Below are 23,061 nucleotides of genomic sequence, written 5' to 3'. Positions count from 1 at the left end.
TTCAATTTTTTCAAGCCAAAGTGTTGTCCCAGCAACTTTCTGGGATCCCAGTATGGATACAGGCATATAATAGTGATTTAGATAAGATACACTCAAGTTTCTTGAGACGTATCCTGGGGCTCCCAAGTTCATCAAGTATAAGAGGATGTGTGCTGAACTAGGTGTACACATGATGGTGTGTATACACTGGGTGTGGGTTAGCACTTTAAAATACTGGTTGCGTTGCCATTTCTGTTGCCAACCTTCAAATCTGCTTTCTGACCTAAGGACTCTTATAAATCCAGAGGGTTCCAACATTTACATAGCAAAATCAGATCTATTGGTATTGATTTTGAACTCTTATATATTTCAAGTGAGCAATATATTTATCGTAATATTCAAATCAGATTAAGGGACATTGAAAAACAAAACATTGAGTGGACTGTAAATAAAATTTGCTCCCCCAAGTTTTATGGTTTAAATATAACAGATAACAGGGTCACTTATATTTCAAATTTAATAATTCCAGTCCAACCTTTATGTTAGCCCAACTAAATGTTTTCCCCTCAGCTTTTGTCAAGGGCAGATATTTTAACATTCCTAGAAACGAGAGACATTGCAGATGTTTTTTGAATGTGCCAGACACAGTAGAACATATTCCTTTCTACTGCCCATTGTACAACCAGCTATGCAAACACGTGCCTTCCTCTTTTTGGGGTAGTCTAACATCACAGCACAATGAAAATATCAGATTTTTATCTGTGTGACATTAACCTGGAAGTAACTGCAAGGGGTGGCTGAGTTTTTATCAATAGTATCTCTCTGAGTGGTGAATGGCATTATTTAGCAGGAAGAAACTCCCAATGAAAATCCTCATTATTACATGGCTGTTAATTTGTAAAAACAGTGGTACCTTGGGTTAAGTACTTAATTTGTTCTGGAGGTCCGTTCTTAACCTGAAACTGTTCCTAACCTGAAGCACCACTTTAGCTAATGGGGCCTCCTGCTGCTGCCGCGCCGCAGGAGCACGATTTCTGTTCTCATCCTGAAGCAAAGTTCTTAACCCGAGGTACTATTTCTGGGTTAGCGGACTCTGTAACCTGAAGCGTATGTAACCCGAGGTACCACTGTATTTTAAATTTTTATATATGAATGTTTTATGGTGGCTCATATTTGTAATGCCTAATCAAGGTTTGGCGAAGGAAAGTAAGTAAACTGCTTTGAAGGTTTATTTGTTTTCACAATCAAGTGATGTATAAATTTTATGAAACAAACAAACAAACAAACAAACAAACAAACAAACCTTGTAATGGAGAGCCAGAATAATGAACTGATATTAGTTCCAAACACACAGTCTCTTGGAGCTCATTCTCATAAACCTATGCCTGGGCTGCAAGTGAAACTCGTATTATTAAATGATTGAGATTGTGTTGGCATCCATCTTTCTCAAGAGACAATGAAGTGTGCCTTCAGGGGTGAAGTTAACCCCCCCCCAGCTTCATATGGCTTCTCCCTGCCATCTGTTCTTTAAAAACCAGAGAAGTGTTCAGTCATACGAGCCCTCCCACATTCTACCTTGTAGTCAGCTTATAGACCAGGTCCACCTACCTTAGTAAGAACTAGAGAATTCTGGCTGCAATTCTCTATATCTGGGAGGACACCCCATTGAAAACAATACGATGTACTTTTGAGTAGATAATGTATAAGATTGCACAGGATACCTGCCATCTCTCAGTACTGATTGTGTCACTTAGTGCTTTAATTAAATAATATTTTATTATTATATGATTCTTAAATGAGATAATGTTTGATGATACAGTTTTGTCTGTACCTAACCTCCAAGAAATACTATGTCTGTTTATTTGTCTCTGTAAAGCATTTTATTTTGACCCCAGAACATAAAGTTCCCTAGGCAGCGCTCTCTTTCTCTCTCTCTCTCTCTCTCTCTCTCTCTCTCTCCACACACACACACACACACACACAAAATAAGGCATTAAATCAAAAGCTACTTAAAATGCAGCAAAAACAAAACCCACCCATGTCTCCAAAGATGAAACATGAATTTTAAAACTTCTGTAAGTTATGCAAACTGTATACAGTACATTATGATAAAGGCCAAGCTGAGCAAATAGTTCTACCTGGCACTGAAAAGACTGCAAAGATGGTGTCAGGTGAGCCTCCCCGGGAAGGCTGTTCCCTAACAGGTGCCATGACCAAAATGTCTTCTCCCCAGTGGTTACCTCCTCACTTCATTCAACAGAGCCACCCAGAGTAGGGCCTTGAAACTGGACCTTAATGTTCAGGTAAACAAATGGTTTGCCGAAAAATGGTAAAAGAATTCCTCTTCTTAGCTGGCTTAAGGTGAAATCAAGCTATTTGTTTCTACCACAATATGGGTGCGAAAATGGGTCTGGCTGCTGGGGCATTGTATGATGTCAGGTGACTTAACTTCAAAGGAAGAATCAGGAATGCACTTTAGGTGCTGTCTTGGTTTCCCTTTGCAACCCTGACTTGGATTCAGGTTGTGGCTACAAATATCTGCACTGAAATTGGAGCTTACAGTCTATGCTGAATCTAAAGCTTTGCTTTTGGCAGGGGCTGTCTCTAGTCAGAAGCTCTGAGCAGAGCCAATTCCAGTGGAGCTGGAAGCCGTGGTTTCAGCAGAGAACAACTCTACTCAGCAGCTCCCATTTCGAAGCTCTTGAGAGAAATCAGTCCCAGCAGAGCTTGCTTTTGGCACCAGATTCAAAAGAAACTGAATGCAAGCCCTGCTGTCAGAGGAACAATCAGGTCCACATTTTAAGGCTCCTGTTTGTTCCCTTGCAGCTGCAGATTTTTCTGCTCCACATCTGATGTTTTATGGAGCCAAGTGTGGGTCAGAGATTCTCCATCCCTGAAATATAATATGACTTTTTGAACTTTCCTTGTGGCAGCTTTCGTAAATGGCTTCAGACATGTTTCAGTTTGGAGAGAGTGCCCCAAACAAAGAATTTTCAGACTTTGCCAAAATTCTAACTTTATCCAAATACCAGATGTGGGTTAAACCATTTGTGAGATCTGTAGGTGCATAAATATCGTAAGAGGAATATAACCAGCTTTGAAATCTGCAAAATGGGAATTTTGAAAACTGTGAGCCTTTGTAGTTCATTACAGCATGACAGTTATAGTTAGAGGGTCTGACTAGAACCAGGGACATCCAGTTAAAATCCTCACGTAATCATAGAGTTCACCAAGTGACCTTGGGCCACTCACTCTCTCAACCCAACCTGTTTCCCAGGGTTGTTTTGAGGGTAAAAAAGCAGAAACCGCATGTACTGGCTTGATCTCCCAAAACGCAGGATATTATGTATATGGTGGATTTTGGTTCCATTTGTTCTTGTGCGTAGAGAGTGCCCTACCTTTCTTAAATAGAACTCAGAAGGCCTTTATTTCATGCGATCTTGACACACAGTTCTTAAATTGCCACTCAGTCAAACTGAAGTAGTGAGGAGATAGAGAAGGCAGAAGAAGATGTTATTTCGCAGAGAATAATAGCAACAGAGTCTACATGTTCGTAAGGCGGCCTGATCTGGAAGGACTTAATGATCCACTCTGCCAGCCTTTTGCTGTTGAGTGAGGGAGAGAGTATTCATAGACTCCAACACCATCATCCTCCGGCTTCAAGCATGGTTTGGACTGATGGGAACTGAGATCCAACAACTTCAGGAGGGCCACAAGTTCCCCACCCCTCACTGGTTTTCAATGGATGGACTGGAACACATGATCAATCATACTTTGACCTAACTATTTTTAGGAAAGAGAGGCAGAAGGAATAGAGGAGGATGGAACAGGAGAAATAAATCAAGAGAATGAGGGGAAAGCAAGAAAAGATAAGTGGAGAAATATGTGGATTGTTTAAAAAGTTGACCTCATTTTTCAAGTTGTTGAAGGTGGATTCCAAAATTTGAAGACTACTGCATTATACTTCTCTCTTTGGCCAAGAATGATTCCAAGATGATATCTCTGACATTCTGGTCTGCCAAACCCAGCAGGGGAGCTATCCAGCAGTATAAGCAGAAAGAGGGTCTACTACTTATCACCTGAGGAGCTGTCCAGAAGATCATTGAACTAGGATCACATATATAGCAACTATAGCATTTGCATCTTCCAAGCATCAGCTGAAGGTTTAAATTAGGAAGGGGAACCTGTGTTCCTTTAAATATTGTTTGACTCCAGGTATCATCAGCTCCAAATAGCAAAGTCAGGAATGATGGAATTTAGATCTGGAGGGCTACAAGTTCTCCATTCCTGGTGTAAGCACTTAGGCTGCCTACCCTATCATTGTCTTTGTAAGGCCCTGATCCTGACCATGCTGCCTTTTTCTGAAAAGGCCACTGACCTTGTATGTTTTGTGTTGACAAATAAGCACAGCATTTTCAGGTTCAAGCCTGAGTTCAGGCTTCCTGCCATTGCTGTTCCTGAGGACTCAGTAGTGATGATTGCAAAGAGTCCCAGAGATAGATTATTCCATTAAGGGCACATTAAGTCACCTGATTCCGCTGGTTCCTTGAGTGGGGGTATTATTCTGAGCTATGGTCTCAGGGTGCTGAATGCTAGTCCTGATGCTGGGACTGGATCCTCATCTGTGGAGCTCTCCTCTGAGTCTAACACAAGGAGGATGCAAGTCCCAACAATGACCTTCTCTGGTGTGCCTAGCAGCTCTTAAAGACAAATTAGTTCAATGTTGGTGCTAAGCCCAATTTCAATTCTCTGTCTAGTATTCTAGTCTGGCATGATGTCATCTTACTATTTTTGCCTAAATGTAATATCTCAGCAATACCATCGATAACGTCCTAAGAGCTTTCCATCTTAGCCTGCTGACATTCAGGGCAGGCTGCCCTAAATTGCATATATTATTAGTGTTTTAATGGTTCCCTCATTAAGGTTTCTCCTTAGAGCAATTTATCTTCAGGACATTAATTATTTAGCGTTATTTTGTGAGAAGGAGCTTGCGAAATCATCAAGGCGCCTGGATTTTTTAACGTTTGCCCCCAGCTTCAAAATTGCATCTGGTTCTCTCAGACATGATCAAACATTAAGAAAATCAGACATTTCTGAATACACATCTTGAAAACACGGAGATGAAGAGGAAGAAAAAGGAAATAAAAAGGAAGGTATTTTAGAAATAAACTTAAAGTGAATTTATATCTAAGGACATTCTCTAGGTGAGAAGAAATCACCTCATAAAACTGTTTAATTTATGCCTGAAGGAAGAGAAGAACTCTTGTGCCAGTTAAATTAATATTAATAGTAGTGGAAGCCTCTACCCATATACTCAGAAATAAGTTCTACTGTGTTTTTGCAGGGGGGTGTTACTCCCTAGTAAGTGAGTTCAAAATTGTAACCTAACCCTAAATTCTATTTTTAAAAAACCCTTCCAGAAAAGGCTAAATTTCAGCTGTGCACTGCAGGATACTATCTGCTTTATCAGTAAAGACATTGCAAGCCAGAGCATTCGTGGAGGGCTGCAGGGTGGCAATAAGGAAGTCTTCCCTTCCCCTCATGCTTCAAAGCACATGTACTCAAGAGTATGTCTATTTCTGTCCATTAGAACATAAGAACCTAAGAAGTGCTTGCTGGATCGTGCCAGTAGCCCATCTAGCCTTCATCTTGTTATCACAGTGGCCAGCCAGATGCTTGTGTAATAATAATAATAATAATAATAATAATAATAATAATAATAATAATAATAATTTATACCCCACCCTCCCCAGCCAAGACCAGGCTCACGGATGCTAACAACCAATAATAAAAACATTGTAGCCAAAAGAGGCTCCAGGAAGACAGCTTTGTTCATGATAGCCAAATAAATAACAACAAATAAGCCTAATCACTGATGCGGCAAGTCCTTCTGCCCTGTAGTAGCCAGTCCTTGAGGAATGGACTTAGGTACCTAAGCAGCATAAGCCAAGAGTTAGGTGTCCTATATGAGTACTCTACCTCCACCTACAACAGGTTTGTTATAAATTCCTTTGTCTCACAGAAACCATGCAGATATAAAGGGTGGATGCTTAAAATGGGCCATAAAGGTAAAACAACCCCTGACCGTTAGGTCCAGTCGTGAACGACTCTGGGGTTGCGACGCTCATCTCACTTTACTGGCCGTAGCTCAGAGGTTAAGCCCTTCTTTTGCATGCAGAATGCCCCAGCATCTCCAGGCAGAACTGGGAATGTCCCCGGTCTGAAATTCTGAAAAGCTTCTGCCAGCCAGTGTAGGCAGCACTGAGCTAGATGGGCCAATGGTCTGACTTAGTGTAAGGCAGCTTCCTATGTTCCTAAGGCAATGTGAAATATCCAGACCATTGCCACTCCTACATGCTCCATTGTCCATTCTCTTGAAAGCAGGCACATTAATGATAGAAGGGGGTTATAGCTTGGACTATGCCCATTCAGTCTGCAGCAGCCTGTGTTCCAAATAACTTCACATTTCAGGGAGGAACCTCCTTGCATAGCTCTCATGCTGCAAAGTTAGCTAAGAAATAGGACTCTGGGTAAGCATGGGTGGGAGGGAGTTTAAAAAGCTCTAGATGCTAAGTTTGCGTGCCAAATGCACAAATGGATGACTGCTTTATCTGTGCAATAATCGGGAGGTACAAAATCCTGCTTATTAAGGATGGAAGGAACCTGTGGCCTTCCAGTTGTTGCTGGTTTAAATCTCCCATCATCCTTGACTGTTGGCTGTTTTGTCTGAGGCTAATGCGAGTTGGAGGAACATCTGAGTTGGAGGAACAGGTTCCCCACCTGCTATATATGAATTCCACACCTCTGAGTGTGGAAACTTGTGTAGCCAAAAATGGAACACTCTCTGCAAAAGAGGGTGGTCTTGGCAGGCTTAGCAAAACCCCAAAGTTTGACCCGAGCTGGGGTTTTAAATCTTGCTGATAGCCTTGCCCCCAGCTGCATCTCTCTCCTCCCACCACTGAAATCTCAAATGGCACCTGTGGAAATAGTCTGGGAAGAATTTTTTAAGAGAAAATAAATCTATTTATTTATGCTCCATTTATGAGTTTAGACTGTTTGCTTTGGAGCTGTTTCAAAACATTGTTTAAACATTACATTTTACAAGCCGGTGCCATGTTTATTCATGAGAACAAAATGGGGCGCTTTTCCTGTGTTCTTAGCAAGGCATAGCCCTCCAAAGAGAAAAGCAAAGGAGCGTTTTTTTAATGCTTAAGCAACCATGGAACACCTCTTAGCTGTTTTAGAGGGGTAAGGCAATGGTGTGGCTTTTGTGTGTTAGTGAAGCTTTAATTTCAGATGGTGGTTATAGCTTGCGATGACTTAAGAAATGCAGTTCCTCTCTGTGGAGTGTTCAGTAACTCAAATAAATGATGTTTTATCTTTAATTAAACACCTTGAAGAAATTGCACCAATATTGTTCTACAATATGCTAGCAAACCTCCCTCCCCCCATCCCCCATCATCACCAAATTAACAGGTTCCATTACAACAGCCAGGATTCATTTTGTAATTATTCTGAAGCTTCTGTTCTATAATCCCCCAGTGAAACACAGTGATACTTCAGTAGAAAAGATAATTAAAAGTAATAATTCAGTTTGTTTAGAGGATATAAAAATTAGAGCAGTGCATCAGTGTCTTAAAAAATACATTTGTGCTTTTTGGAATATGATATTCTTATCACTGAGTTATTATTGAAATAAGAGCACCTATCATTACCTTTTCAGTTGAAGAGAAAGAAGCAGGTGGTTACATCCAATTTCTACAGAAATTGATGGGTGCAACTAACTTAGGTCTATTAATTTCAATTGGTCTATTCTGAGTAATGATGGGCAAATCTGTCAATTTCGGTTTCTCGTTTTTTGAATGTTAAGATCAATTGTTCACATTTCCACACCAGTTTGCAGTTATTATTATTTGTGATTGGGGGAGTCCTCATGAGAATTCATTACAATTTTAGTGTATATTTCTCCTAACGTGTATACCTTTGTACATAATTTTTGCAAAACAGTGTTCCTTAATATAATGCATTTTATATGGTATTTTCATTCATAGATGCCTTTTAATGCCCACTTTACCCTAGTATATACATTTTTGTGCACATGTACTTCACAGGAGAACTGTTTTGCAAAATTTGGAGAAGTGTAAATTTCAAAAAGATGTTTGTGTTTTAGTTCATATATAGCTTTAGAAGGTGTGAATTAGGTAGGTTCGCCTGTAAATGCAAACTAAATTCGAAGTTATCCCCACCCTAACTCGGAGTACAACTTTGTTAGATATAACCCAAAACTGGTTTTAACAGAAATGCTACCATGTCTGTTTCTTGCCAAGAATGATAAGTACTATTTATAAAAGAGAAATATAGAAAAAATGCTGATAATAAGACATCCCTTATTCGCCATACAGAAATCTGAACGAAATACCCTTAACCATTTTGGGAAGATAAAATGGAAAAGGAAAAAAAAAAACCTTTCAAAATTCCATTATGGGATTTTTCTCCAGGTTGGCTGGCAGTTAAAGAACCTGGTAAATGCATTGCGTGAAGACCCGAACGGAGTGATCTTAACCTTGAAGAAACGGCCTCAGAACACCCTGGTTTCTGCTCCTGCTCTTCTGAAGAATGTGAGGTGGAAGCCTCTTGCCCTGCAGGTAAGGCAAACCTGGTGTTGCATTTCTGTCTGGCAAACACTGTTTAATGAAGGGCCAAATCACTATAGAGTCCTCTCTTCTTTTTGGTAGGGGGGAGAGAACATTGATGCCTTCAACAGGCCCAGTTAACAATTGCACACATAGCAGCAATGGCTCGACATATGTAGCCTTCTGGGTTTGGGGGACATTAGTGAAGGGTGCCTGCTGGAACTGGTAGGGCGAAAGACAGAAAGGACAACAGAATATGGAGCTAGGGCCAACTAATTCTGGCTTTGGCGCCCATCTATAATATCAGTGGATGGGTGGGACTTTCTTCTTATATCAAATGGCTTACCTAAACAGCCACCAACATGATTTTTAACAGTGCAGTCCTACAAATCTCTACTCATACGTAAACTGCACTGAGTACTGTGGGATTTACTCTCAGGGAAGTGTGTGTAGGATTGCAGTCCTGATGTATCTGAAAGTGGAACTTCTTGGCTCCCATCCTCGGCAGCCGCTATGCTCTCCCAGCTCAGCAGTGACCTGCAAATTGAGAGCAATGCATTTTCTGAGAATTGTTCCTTTGAGAGGAGAGGACATAAATCTAATGACTTCCCCTTCATATCTTTTTATTATTACCGGGATTCCAAATGGAGGGAGAGCACAATTACAACCACCACATTTTCTGCTCACTGCCCTCAGCCAAAGCGCTACTCATTCATTGGGATCTCTTGGGCAAAGTCAATACTATCAGGCCAAATCACTCTCTGTTTCCATCATATCACCGCTATTCACTCTCCTCATCCACCCCTCCCGCTGCTGCCTTTTCCCCATCTACACTTTTCAAGAAGAAATTTAAAAATCCCTTTTGGATTTCACAGCCTGCTTGCTTTCATGATTTTGTTCCAGAGGATTATGAGTTTGAAGACAAGTATTATTCGTTTCCCAGTATGAAAACAATTGAAGCTATCATGAGTTATTGTTGGCCTGGTGTTGTTTTTTTCCTCGCCTGCTGGGGTTGCTGGAGCTTTCTGCGTGATTTGGAACAGGCAGCTCAGAGTAATCCAGCCCAATACATTTTGCTGCCTTAAGGCAGGCAAGATGGTGCCTCCCCATCCCATATACAGAAGCCGACTTTGCTGGCTGTTGGATCTTGCTTCAGCCCAGGCAACGGAGCAGAGTCCACCTTTGCACCCAAGGGCAGCAGAGGAGATTAGCCCATTAGGGCAAAAGGGGCACTGCCCCACCAACCTCAGAACTGATTCTTCCAAGTCCAGCTTTCTTCCTATCTACAAAGAGTTCAGGGGTTGGTACTAGTAGTAGATAGGTAGCCGTGTTGGTCTGCCATAGTCAGAATAAAAAAATTTTTTCTTCCAGTAGCACCTTAAAGACCAACTAAGTTAGTTCTTGGTATGAGCTTTCGTGTGCATGCACACTTCTTCAGATACACAGTGTATCTGAAGAAGTGTGCATGCACACGAAAGCTCATACCAGGGGTTGGTACTGGCTGTCTTCATCCTCCTCCTTAGTCTCAGCTTTGCCCTTTTAGAAATGAGCAGGGAAGAGGATGGGGTCAAAGCCAGAGTTTGTTGACACTGTTGTTATCACTGGTTCCACCTACTGTTGGCCTCTCTGCTTTTCACCCTACCAGTCCCAATGGGCACCATTGGAGGGCAAGCATGCAGTCCAAAACCTCACTGCTTCTTCCAACCCCACAGCAGTTTCCTAATAGTAGGACTGGCCCTGATGGTATACAAAAACCCTGGCTTGAAAAGGGCCAGAACACATGGAATGTGAAATGCATGAGCGTGTTCAAAAGTCCAAAACTTTGTAGATTTTCACAGTAAACAAAAATCACCTCCTCCTTTCTTTTTACTGGAAAGCTTCAACATGGTTTACATACATAGAACAAACATGGTTGTGGTTTTTTGTTTGTATGTGAACTGCTTAGAGATTTGCATTATGTTATTAAAAAAAAGAAGAAGGAACCATGTGCTTGACATTCCTGTCTGAACTCTTTTTGCTCACTGGAACAAAAATTACCTTTAAAATAAATGGTTGTATCCAGTGTTAAAGGTAAAGGGACCCCTGACCATTAGGCCCAGTCATGGCCGACTCTGGGGTTGTGGCGCTCATCTCGCTTTATTGGCCGAGGGAGTCGGCGTACAGCTTCCGGGTCATGTGGCCAGTATGACTAAGCCGCTTCTGGCGACCCAGAGCAGCACACGGAAATGCCGTTTACCTTCCCACCGGAGCGGTACCTATTTATCTACTTGCACTTTTGACATGCTTTCGAACTGCTAGGTTGGCAGGAGCAGGGACCGAGCAACAGGAGCTCACCCCATCACAGGGATTCGAACCGCCGACCTTCTGATCAGCAAGTCCTAGGCTCTGTGGTTTACCCCACAGCGCCACCCGCGTCCCTATCCAGTGGTATCCAGTGTTAGCCATCCTTAAATTAGGCCCTTTAAAGTTACTGGGCATGATTAATTTAGGCCCATTAATTTCAGTGGGTGTACTCTTGAGTAAAATTCAGTTTGCAACAACCCAGAATTTCTGGGTGGTGGCAGAGCAAGAGCCATCCCTTCTGTTGCCCTGTGGTTAAGGATCTGGAAAGGAGTAAAACACACACACACTTTCATTGCACTGAAAGTGGTTGCTGCAGAGTGAAAATGTATTGTGGTATGCTCTCTGTTGAATGACTGATGCTTCCATTGTCATCATGGTTGTAATAGCTGAATGAGTGAGTGAGAGTTTATTTAGGAGATTTCTCAAAAGTAGGGAATATTTTCTCCTTAAATGACGTGCTTTGTCACTCATCGTCAATTTTTCTTTTGCATTTCAATGCGGTGTGTGTTATATACCAGCCACATGGGACTGATTTAAAGCAGCAACATTGGAGGCATCTCCAGCCAATGAGTGCTGCCCAAAAAGCAATGAGTGCTTTTTAGGAGACAGGATTGCTTGACATCTCTGCTTGACAAGAAGGGGAAGGTAGGTGGAGCAACACATGTAAGCTTCACCTTTGCACAGTAGGCTAGTTTCTACACAAACTCACAAACCACTCTCTGTCCTCCATCTATGCAAGTAAGAGGTGTTATCTGTTTCAAGAACATATTCTAGCCATGCAAAAACACTAAAAGGGGGTTTGAAGCAGGTCTGGTAAAGGGTGTGACCTGAGAAGAAGGTGGGTGGCTGAACAGAGGACATGGCCTGGGGACAGTCCCAAGGGCCAAATGAAAAAGCTTGGAGGGATGCATTTGGACCTTGTCCCTGTCAGGAGGAAAGGTGGGACATAAATTGAATGAATAATTTAATTAATTAATAATTAGTGATTGTGGTGAATATTAGTCGATTGCATTATGCTTGTTGTAAAGATAAAGGGACCCCTGACCATTACGTCCAGTCGTGGACGACTCTGGGGTTGCGGCACTCATCTCGCTCTATAGGCCGAGGGAGCCGGCGTTTGTCCACAGACAGTTTTTCCAGGTCATGTGGCCAGCATGACTAAGCTTCTGGCGAACCAGAGCAGCGCACGGAAACACCGTTTACCTTCCCGCCAGAGCGGTACCTATTCATCTACTTGCACTTGACGTGCTTTTGAACTGCTAGGTGGGCAGGAGCAGGGACCAAGCAACGGGAGCTCACCCCGTTGCGGGGTTTCAAACCGCCAAACTTCTGATCAGCAGGCCCTAGGCTCAGTGGTTTAGGCCACAGCGCCACCCATGCTTGTTGTTGTAGTCAGTAGGAAAATTCAGATATGAAACCATCATTAGATGCTTTGTTCAATCAGCAGTGATGCTGCCTGTATGTATGAACTGGCCCTCAGTATCTGTGTAACAAAAGCCACTGAAGCAAAGCCCCTGAAAGATCTCTCTTGGCCCCATCTCAGCATTTCCCATCAACGGTTTGGCTTTGCCACAACATTCCGCGAATCAGCAGAAGGACGTTATCCTGTGACACTGTTTTATTCCGCTGTTGCCAGCTTTTAATTAGAACACATGGCAGTCGTGCCAGCCTTGCTGTGTTCTCCCCCAGTGGGCCTTGCCATATGTGAGTGGTCTGCTTTCTTATCAGAACCCATGTGGGTGTTTGAGATGGCCTCATTTCCTTACTGTTACTGTTCAGAGTCCCCCCGCCGACTACTTGCAGCACTGCTAAATACTCATTCATTCCTCAGCTTTATGAATATTTATGGTTGAGAGCTGTTGATTACTTCATTGACTTACTGCACAGCATTGTAGCATCAACACTGACTAACCTAGGGCTTAAATTAATTTTTTGCAAAGTATAAAAGCAACATATTTCAAATGCAAGTGGTATCTGAATATACATATTGGCAGGAATGTATTTATGAATTAGACATGCTGTATTGGAGCTTTGTGGCTGTTTACCAGTTCCTCTGAAATACTCGAGAACAGTGTCAGGTTCACTGAAGCATCGAATCTGTGCTGACTATCCTCAAGGGCTGTTAGATGCCCAGGAAATGGTCCAAGACTGAGTCCTGACCTGCTGTATTGATAGTAGGGATGGATGGATCTGTCAATTTTAGTGTCTCTCCATTTCTTACTTTTTCACGGTTAATTTCAGTTCCTCACATTTCAACAGCAATTTGGAATTATTATTCTTAATTCAGCATTTTAGAGTGAATTTCTCCTAAACACATTTTTGAATGCAGTTTTGACTCATGGCTTGTCAACACTTCTGCTTGTTCTATGCCTGGAAAGTATGTGTTTGATAAGTTTTCCACTTGCCCATATTTTTTAGGCACGGGTCCTGCCTTTCCCCCACCACTTTCCCCCATAATACATATTTGTATAAAATTTTCATATATGAATTTATATGTCTAGGTGCCTCTGAGAAATTAAGACAGTGAGTAGTTGGAGTCTCATCAGTACTGCACTTTGCACTGAAACCCAGCTGCCTTATAAGCAAAGTTTAAGGAACAGGAAATGGGCAGCAGGTCTGGGGCCCATCACAAAAGACTCGGGGCCTGTGGTCCCTGGGACAGCCCTTAACAATATCCCTTCCTTTTCCTCAAGGGAGGAAACTGGATGGGTAGTGGGAAAACTGGATAGTGACGAACAGCCAAGTAAGAACTTGTGACCTGCCTTGGGAAATTAATTTTCTCAGGGCTTCCAACACAAAAATATTGCTGTTCCCTTAAGAAGGCTGGCAGTTGCCGTTTTTCTCATCCCTGTTCAAGCCATAAGGTGAAAAGGAGAAATGAAAGCTAGCTAATTATGAACTGATCTCAAACTTGTGCTCTACTTGTAATTAGCCTGGAAGTTCTGAGTCATGTGCATTTTTACTTTGCATTGACAAAATATATACCTCTTCTGAAATGTTTTGGATTTTATTCTGACCTAAAAATGATGTATTTAAGTTGATCTAACAGGCAAGAGGGTGGTAACCAAACAGAACTCAAGAGGCTAAAAACATTAGAAAATATTTATTTTGTACGTATAAAAGGAATTTTCCTTCCTTCCTTCCTTCCTTCCCTCTCATTATTTCTTCTCTTCTTCCTCTCTTCCTCTAACTTTCTCCTCTTTTCTCTCTTTTCCTTTCCCCCCTTTTTTGTGTTTTGTGCTTTTATCTAGATTAGTGTTTTACTTTTGACAAAAAAATATACTTGGTATTAATTTCTGTAAACCATTTTTCTAAATTCCAATAAAATCTGTTTCTTAAAAAATAAAATATTTATTTTGAAGGCAGCAGCAGAAAGCAAGTGAACACATAACAGCTTATGTGAGATACGAATGTAATGACATCAAAGAGAAATCAGCGCATTATACATGAATGAATCTTGGGGAAGGGAGAAATATGGAACAGAATATGCCAAAAAAAAAAAAAAGATTATAAGGGGGAGATAAAAGGGAAAAAAATAAGGGGGAGATAGGGCATGTCATGATAAACTATAAAATGCTTCTCCTACACCTCCCCACACCCCTTTTTGTTTTTTTATGAGGTTTTAATTAAAAAGTTGATAATAAAAGTTTAAAATCACATAATAAAAATAATATTTTTAAACATTTTAAAGATCACATTTTATAGGTGCCATAACACACTTCAGGGCACGTTGGGTCTTTTACGTTCTATCCTGTTAAATCCCCACTGCTTTTCCATAACTCCTTTGGTTAGTTGAAGCCCCCTTGCCACTGCAAAAGGTGCTGGTACTCTTCACTGGAGTCTGCCATCAGGGGGCAAGGTCAAGAACTGGTGCAGGGGCATCTGTGCTCAGGGTCAAAATGCAATAGGTAAGTCGTTGTTTGATTTGATTTGCTCCTTGAGATTCCATAATGGGAGATGACCTGGATTGAATCTTGAACGTTATCCATGTTACCAGCGATTTACTACTGTCAGTAAGGTGTTATTTTTTAAAAAATTTAAAAGCATGGGAGATTATTGTGGTGGGGTGGAAAGAGAAAGAGTGGCCTTTGCTATTGTGCCATCTTCTTGGAGTTTCCAATGCTTCTACTAAATAGAGTAATTTCTGCAAATATCTCTTGGGGAGAAATTCTTGTTGCAGCCAATTTAGGAGAGAGATTCCAATAAGTTGCTGGTTCCTGCTGGGGCAGTGAATATTCCAGTTTTGTTGCATTGGCAAAAAAGAATAAAAAAGGGTAGAACTGGCTAGAGAATTCATTGTGTGCTCTCTCTTTCTCTCTCTCCAGCCTGTTATTCCTACCAGCCCAACTAGCAGTTGCACAACACCAACCAGCACAATGGGCATGGGCTCAAAAATGGACAGCTCGACTCTCCAAGATGTTTTCATCCTCTCCCCTATGTCAGGACTCTATGGCCCCAGGTACCCCTTGCCCTTTGACTGGTTTTGCATCCTGGCTTTGCATAGCCGTAATTTCAGGCTAGAGAACAGAAAGAGTCTCTCTTTCTATCAGGCTTTCTCCCTTGCAAGTGCACTCGTGCGCACACGTAGAGCCATTAATTCAAATGCAAAAAAAAAAAAGGTCACAGCAATTAGTGCATTGGAGCAGAGAATACTCTTACCCTGTCACTCTCCTGTGCATGGTAGAGAATGAGAAAACCCTGCGTTCCTGTCCTGTCTCTGATGCCACTGAACATTCAAGTGCGGGCATAACTAAGGCATGCATGTTTAAAATCAGTGGGCATATGTCCAGACCACACAATCAATATCCCACATGGAATCTGCAATTCGACCCCACGATATGGATGCATGCATATCTGCCCAATTTCAGGGAGTGCATTCCTCCAGATGTAGTTGGACTCCGGCTCCTATGCATCCCAGCCAGCATGACCAGTGGTTGGGGTTGATAGGAGCTGGTAATATCTGGAGAGCCACGGGTTCCGCACTCATGTTTGAATGTGAATCCAAATGTACGAGTCTACTAGCATTGGCCATAAGACAGTGTGCTTGATGGGAGGCAAGTGAAGGGGCCTTCCCACTCCCTGATACATGTAATGAGAGAACAGATAAGTGTATCATCCAATCTGTCTTAGGACAGAGAAGGCTTGCTATCATGTGAAGGGATAGTGTGGCTTAATGGTTTGAGTGTTAGACCAGGACCATCCTGTGTGCATGCAAATTTAAAAGGGGAAACCCTTAAAATGAGGGAAGGGCAGTAGCTTGGTATGCAGAGCAAATGCTTTAGCACTGAACATCCCAGGTTCAATCTCTGTAGTGCTGAGGAATGATCCTGCATGGAAACCTGGAAACCTGTTGCTATTTCATAGAATCATAGAATTGTAAAGTTAGAATCTAACCCCCTGCAATGCAGGAGTCTTTCACCTAACGTGGGGCTCGAAGCCACCAGCCTGAGATTAAGAGTCTCATGCTCTACCAACTGCGGTGTTGTACACAACACTGAACTAGATGGCTGAACTAGTTAAAGGCAGCTTTCTGTGCTCCTAAAAATCTGCACAGAAATCCAAAGTTTATAAATAAATAAATATACTTCCAATGCTTTCAGGGGTCTGCAAGCACTGCCCCTGCCCTCTCAATCCTACCCCCTATTTTTAAAGCAAAATCCAAAATACAGCATCAAGCCAACCGCAGCCTGGAGCAGCTAACCCACAGGACTCCCTCCCCACCACTGGATGTCTCAAAGGCACTTGCACAGAAAAGTCATTGCTTCCCCTAAGTAGAAATGATCAGACTTGTATTTTCAAGCACCAGTCATTGACTTTGCACCCCTCTTTGTTGATTATTTTAGGACTAAATAGGAGACCAATGAGAGCCCCACATGTGCTGTCTGGGGCAGAGCAGGATACGATCTATAATAATAGTGCAGCAATATATGGCATGCTTATTCTTTGTACTGGATGGGAAAGCATAGGTTGTCTCTCTGCAGCTTTTCATTACTGATGCTCCTCCGATTTGCTGTTTTGCTCATTTCTTCCCCTACAGAGATGATCTTGGAATGGTGTCTTGTGATGATGTCAGCAAGTATGGCGGTGGAAAGTCTGGGATGAAGGGTTCTGAGTCTCCCAGCTACTTTTTGGAGCACGAAAGTGGGAAGTATTACACGTTAATCGAAGGCGAGGGCCACCCAGTAAGCTCTGAATATGAAAGAGGGAGAGCGACGGGGGTGCGACGAAGAGAAAAGACACCCACACATGGTACACTTTCCTTTTGTTTTCTTGTTGCTATTTCATACAATGGTAGGCCACTCCACAGCCTAAGTTCAGCTGGGAAACTGTGGCCTTATTCTGAATGGCCATGATGGAAAATGGTGGTTTCCTAAGGGTGACCCACACCCCAAATCTGGGTTTCAGCACACAGCCATGACATCTGGGCAATACTGCCCAGAGAAGGTTTGTCCATTAGGGCAAATGGGTCACTGCCCCACCAACCACAGTCTGTCCTCAGCCAGCCCCTACAACCAGTCCAGTCCAGAGGATGGCACTGCCTGTCACCTTCCTCCTCCTCCTCCTCCTCCTTGGTTGCAGTGCAGCCTTTCAAAACTCAGCAAGGAGAAGGATGGGGGCAAATCCAGAATGAGTCAGTTTTGCTTTGCTCTGGCTCTGGTGCTACCCATGGTTAGACTCCCTGCCCAGTGGTCACCGGCCACCACTGATAATGACCAAATAGGTGGCCAAATAACCTGGCCTGGTATAAGCTTTGCGCAAGTGATGAGCCCTTAGATGTTTCACTAATATCATGATTCCAGTTGTGGGAATCTCTTCCATTTGAGAAGAGGATGAGGAATGGGAGAGGATAGCCATTGTTTCCTTTTCAGACACAGGTGTCCAACTTGTGCAAGCATTAATAAACACTGCTTATATGATTGCAAAGAGGTTTGCTCTCCCTGTTTCACTTGGACAGGTTCTGAAGCTGATTGGTAATCGATTGCCAAGAAGTGCTGGCCTGGAAACTCATTAGCTTTTGCTCCCAGTCTTTACTTTTTGCATGGCTGTCGAAAGAAATGACAATAAATCGGATTCTGAGAGATGGATGTCTTGTTGACGCACCAGGTGACCTGTTGGAACTTGTACAGTGCACAGAACAGTTTCTGTTCCAGTGCTGTAGTGGCTCCCTTGCAATGATTCGTTTAAGTAGCTCAAACTCAAGGGGGGGGGGGCACATCTATCAATGCCTGTCAGGTATGATAGCTAAATGCAGCCTCAGTGTTTAAATGCAGCATACTGCTGAGAGGTAAGGAAGGAATGGGCATCTCTATCATGTCTTGCATATCAGTTTCCCAATGGCATCTGTCTGACTTCAGCTGGGATCAAATCAGTCCTTAGTTTGAGCTCAAGTCCATAGCTCATTGTCTGACCACATGGCTTTGCATGAAAAAGGTCCTAGATTCAATTTTGGTATCTCCACGTAGGAGTGGGAAAAAGCTGCAGTCTGAAATCCTGTACAGCACCTGCCAATGGGTGTAGTAAACAATACTGAAACAGATGGACCAATGGTCAGAGTTAATGTAAGGCACCGTCATAAGTCTGCATTATACTGAGTCACACCATCTAGTTTAGAATTACCAATCACCAGATGTTGTTGGACTACAACTCCCATCAGCATTGCCAATGGTCAGGGATGGTGGACACTGTAGTCCAAAACATCTGGAGCGTACCACATTGGAGAAGACTGCTCTATAACATCAAGTCTCCCAATTAGTCAGCATGGCATAGGGTACAGTGTGTTGATATTGGAATGGGGACACCCAGGATCAAATCCCTATTCTGCTATAAAACATATTGGATGAACCTGGGCTAGTTGCTCTCGCTCAGCCTAGCCTACCTCCATTAGGGTATCAGTGAGGGGAAATCTTACATACATTTCCCCTGAGCTCCATGCAGGAACAACAGGCTTGAAATATGATGAATAAGTAAAAAAAGAAGGCAAGGAAACAGAAATATGTCTCTCTATGCCCCTGAGTAGAACATCTGTGGTTTCTCCTTTGGCAGATGTTTAAAAGGACTTGTAACTAGGTCATGTCCAAAGTGGGGTTTTAAAAGTCAGGTGCAAAGGAAATGAAAGTCCTCTGAAGCAACACCATGAGAGGTTCTGCTGGGAAAGAAGACATATTAGCCAGGAAGCTGGATGCAGAGATTGCAGTGAAGAGTGGATATCTGTCACATAGTGTAGAATAGCTTCTTCTTTCTTACTTTTGAAAAACAGTTCTTTGAAATTTGAACTGTCTTTTCTCTGCATCCTTTGAAATGAGAATTTCCAAAGTGTTGGTTGCTCCCAAAAGGATTAGACATGACAGTCATTTCTAGAATTTATAGCACGGATTCTGGTAGCTGTTTTAAGGCTTCCCCTTGCCCCCCGGCAATCTCCCTGGTCTTTTTCTAACACATTAAATAGATAGTTCCATAGGCATCATAAGGAAAGTATGAAGGTTGAGTTTTGAGATTTGATGCATTTGATACATTTTAGTGAGATGGATGCATTCATAAAAATCTTGTGGACTATAGACTTATGCTTTCTTGATTCCTTTTAGCGTGCAAACATATCTTTCCATGGCTCCTTCAAAGCTTCTGCAAAACACAGAGGAACTGCGTGGAGTACTATGCAACCCTAAAGATGAACAAATTGATTGATTTATAAGCTCTTGGGGGTGGAGGGGAAGAGGCCATGACATCAGTTTAAGTCGCAACAAATGTAATACTTTTCAAAGTGACACAAAATCTCATGTTGGTTAGCAAAACAAGGGATGGGGAATTGCTTAGTTCCTCAGTTCTGTTACTCATTTTTTCCAATCTTAAGTTCAGCTCTTCACATTTCCACATCAGTTTGTGATTTTAAAGAAGATATTAAAAAGTCCTCATGAAAATGCATCAGAATTTTTGTGCAAATTTATCCTAATGTGCACATTTTGTATTCAGTTTTGCCTACTGATGTGAATTTTTGTATCTTATTTTCACTAATATGTGCATTTTTGTTCACATTCATTGTGAATCTTGAAAGATGGTTGTGCTTCAGTTCACACATTCTTTCTGAAAGTGTAGATGAACTTGGCCCACCTTTATATGCAACCTGAACTGATTTTCTGCCACATCCTTAGCTGCAATGCATTCTCATAGTTACTCACCGAGAACCACGTTGCTCTGTTAGAGAATAGTAACAACAGCAAGTGCAATACTTTTCTTAGGACTGATTAACTGCATCAAAAAGTGGTGACCCAACTGTTGAATTCTCCAGAACGCTTCTGAAGGCTGAAGGCTTAATGAAACAAACAAACAAACAAACAAACAAACAAACAAACAAACAAACAAAAAACCAGAAAGAGGATTGTTGAGAGGAAGGATATCGCTGACAACATGAAAAGCTCCTGCCATCTTAAGATGGAAAGGAGGAGGTTTTGTGCATATGTGGAAACACATAGAAGTTATCACATACCTAGGTATTAGGGAGAAATTTGAGTCAGTTTGCATTTTAATGAGAACCTACCTAATTTGCTCTTCCCAAAACAATATGCAGATCAAAATACAGTCACACTTTTTCCTATCTTTGTCATGCAATTCTCCAAGCAAAAAATGTACATAAAACTGCATATGTTAGGGGGGGAACTTAGAAATGTGTTTATTGTTGAATATAACATACAACAATGCAAACATACAAAAACAATGCAATACAATACAATATACAAAACATTTGGGGGAAGTGCTTGCAGATCCAATGCTCTGGTTGCTGCTGTATTCCAGGGTCACGGCCACAACTTAGGAGGAGCCCTTGAAGCACAGAGTTGGGTTTGGAACAGCTGAGGAGGTGTAAAAGATAAGGAATTAAGAGTCTGGCTGCTGGAAACCCTAACTGGAGGGAAATATGAATCCGTAAAGGAGTTTTATTACATGTGGGTGATTTTCTCTCCTTATTGCGTACAAATCAGCACTTGGCTGAGATGTGTTATTCGATTGACACTAGAGAGCAGAACTTAAGTAGGACTTAATACAACTACCATCTTCATTCTCTGCTTTTTCCCTGAGCCACAAAAATCTCGTTGGCATTTTGCCTTAATAATAGGATCAAAGCGAAGATGGAATGGCTTTGCCTTTTAAAAAAAAGAAAGTGAGCCAATAAGGTGGATTTGGCTTGCTTTCATAAAGTCTGAGTGAACAATGACTTCTAGCTAAGACACCAGCTACATTATACTAGAGCTGGGTTCCAGTAGCGTTTGGATTTTCTTCTGATCTTCACATTTGGTCTGCGGCATCTCTTTGAAGGAAAATATATTAGCAGCTGAAAGCTGCTTTCTTAAAAATTGCAGGGTCATTTCACCTATAACATTAATGCAATGTGTTTCTGCTGCAGCCCAACCACATCGTTTTAATAATGTTTCATAGGCACCTGCATGCCCGAAAACTTTTGGTAAGCAACATGCAGTCATTGCTTGAGCTTCCATAACAGCATAGAGTGTTCATGGCTGTTCTAATGGCAATAGGATGTTGTATAAGTGAATAAGTTTCAGCAGGGAATTAGGTCAGGATGAAATCTTCACATAGACCTTGGGAAATAGGAGCTGTGACCTACTGGCAGGGAAGATTTGGAGAGTGGACATGTCTATGGTCTGAAGGCCAAGGAGGAAGTGTCATGACAGTCAATTTCACATTGGTTTGGATACCATATCTTTAAGCACCAGGCAAAAACATTCATCTTCTCTCAGGCCATTGGCTAATTAAACAATTTATGGCATTTTAAATACAGGGTGGGGGTGGTTTGTTTGTTACTATGATGTGCATTTTTTGTATTTTTATATTGTAAACCACCTCTGGTCCTGGATGAAGGGCAGTATAGAAAATTATTATTATTATTATTATTATTATTATTATTATTAATCATCATTATCATCATTATTCCCTGCACATTTGGCTGGGTTTCCCCCGCCACTCGATGGCTTCTAACACAAATAATAATGATAATGATGATGATGATGATGATGATGATGATGATAATAATACATTAATAGTAACAATCTGATCCAATATAAAAGTCATAATAAGTTTAAAATAAACAACTAATATCAAATAAACCAATATTCAATAATCCGTTAGAATCCAATAGTAAACAGTAAAATTAAACATCAGCAAATAATAATTAAACAGTTTACACTTATCAATTACAATAAAGAATTACTAATCTACAATCAGTAAATATAACAGCAAATCACAATGCATAAAATACCACAAAGCATACAAAACGATGTAAAAGGATCAAATTAAGAAACAAGGACACACAACTTATAAAATTAATTTTCAAAAATATCCCTGAACTCCTTTCTTCCCACCTGCTTCTGCTGTTCTCAAAGCCATGGTCTGGAAAAGGCTCCCAAAGAGGGCTGGAGGGTTGGGCAAGGCAGGTGGAAAAGCCAATGCCTGCAGAAAATCTCTCTCAGATGGAGCCATTCCCTCCTCCTTCCCTGTCCATCTGGCTAGGTTTCCCCGGTTCTGGATCCATAACTTCTCAAGTGGGAACCAGAGTAGTGTAATGGTTAGAATGAGGGACTAGGTTGTTGGAAACCAGGGTTCAAATCCCTACTCAACCAAGAAGCTCACTGCATGTCCTTGATGAAGGTTATTATATCTCAGCCTCACCAGACGGTTGGTGTGAGGATAAAATGGAGAAAGGGAGTACCATATATGTCTCCTTGGGGTCCTTGAAGGAAAGGTGGGATATAATTATAATTAGCAGTAGTAGGACCCTTTCAATAATAATAATAATAATAATAATAATAATAATAATAATAATAATAATAATAATAATACCAACAGATTTAGCCCAAATTTTGGAGCAGAGAAATTGCCTCCCCATTTTCAGATTTCAGGGTTGGGGGCAAAATTTACAGAAGCTATCATATTTTTTTGCCCCAGAATGCCACTCAGAGTGGAACAATGTCAAGCTGTAGCATCATTGGAGGTATTTTGAGGAAATAAACAAAGCAGCCATAAGCCTAGGAAGAGCCTAGGAGAACAAAGGTGAGCTTTACAGCCCCATTTTTGAAATTTGCTACATCCGTGAAATGAGATG

The 23,061-nt window shown here is 41.6% G+C and overlaps 1 protein-coding gene across 8 annotated transcripts in view; it reads left to right on the top strand.

The window, feature by feature from the left end:
• The window catches only part of LOC310698004 (connector enhancer of kinase suppressor of ras 2-like), a 314,798-nt gene that overhangs the window by 191,576 nt on the left and 100,161 nt on the right, over positions 1-23,061 (top strand). For all 8 annotated transcript variants that reach the window (XM_083484631.1, XM_083484632.1, XM_083484630.1 and 5 more), the window contains 3 exons: positions 8,478-8,624; positions 15,281-15,414; positions 16,993-17,204. In XM_083484631.1, coding sequence (XP_083340757.1) covers positions 8,478-8,624; positions 15,281-15,414; positions 16,993-17,204 — 493 coding nt within the window. The remainder of the gene's footprint in view (positions 1-8,477; positions 8,625-15,280; positions 15,415-16,992; positions 17,205-23,061) is intronic.

The sequence above is a fragment of the Podarcis liolepis genome (genome assembly GCF_965112155.1).
Source record: "Podarcis liolepis genome assembly, chromosome: Z".
In the NCBI taxonomy this organism is placed as follows: Eukaryota; Metazoa; Chordata; class Lepidosauria; order Squamata; family Lacertidae; genus Podarcis; species Podarcis liolepis.
The sequence above is the reverse complement of the archived record's forward strand: the minus strand, read 5'-3'. Positions and strand labels throughout refer to the sequence as shown.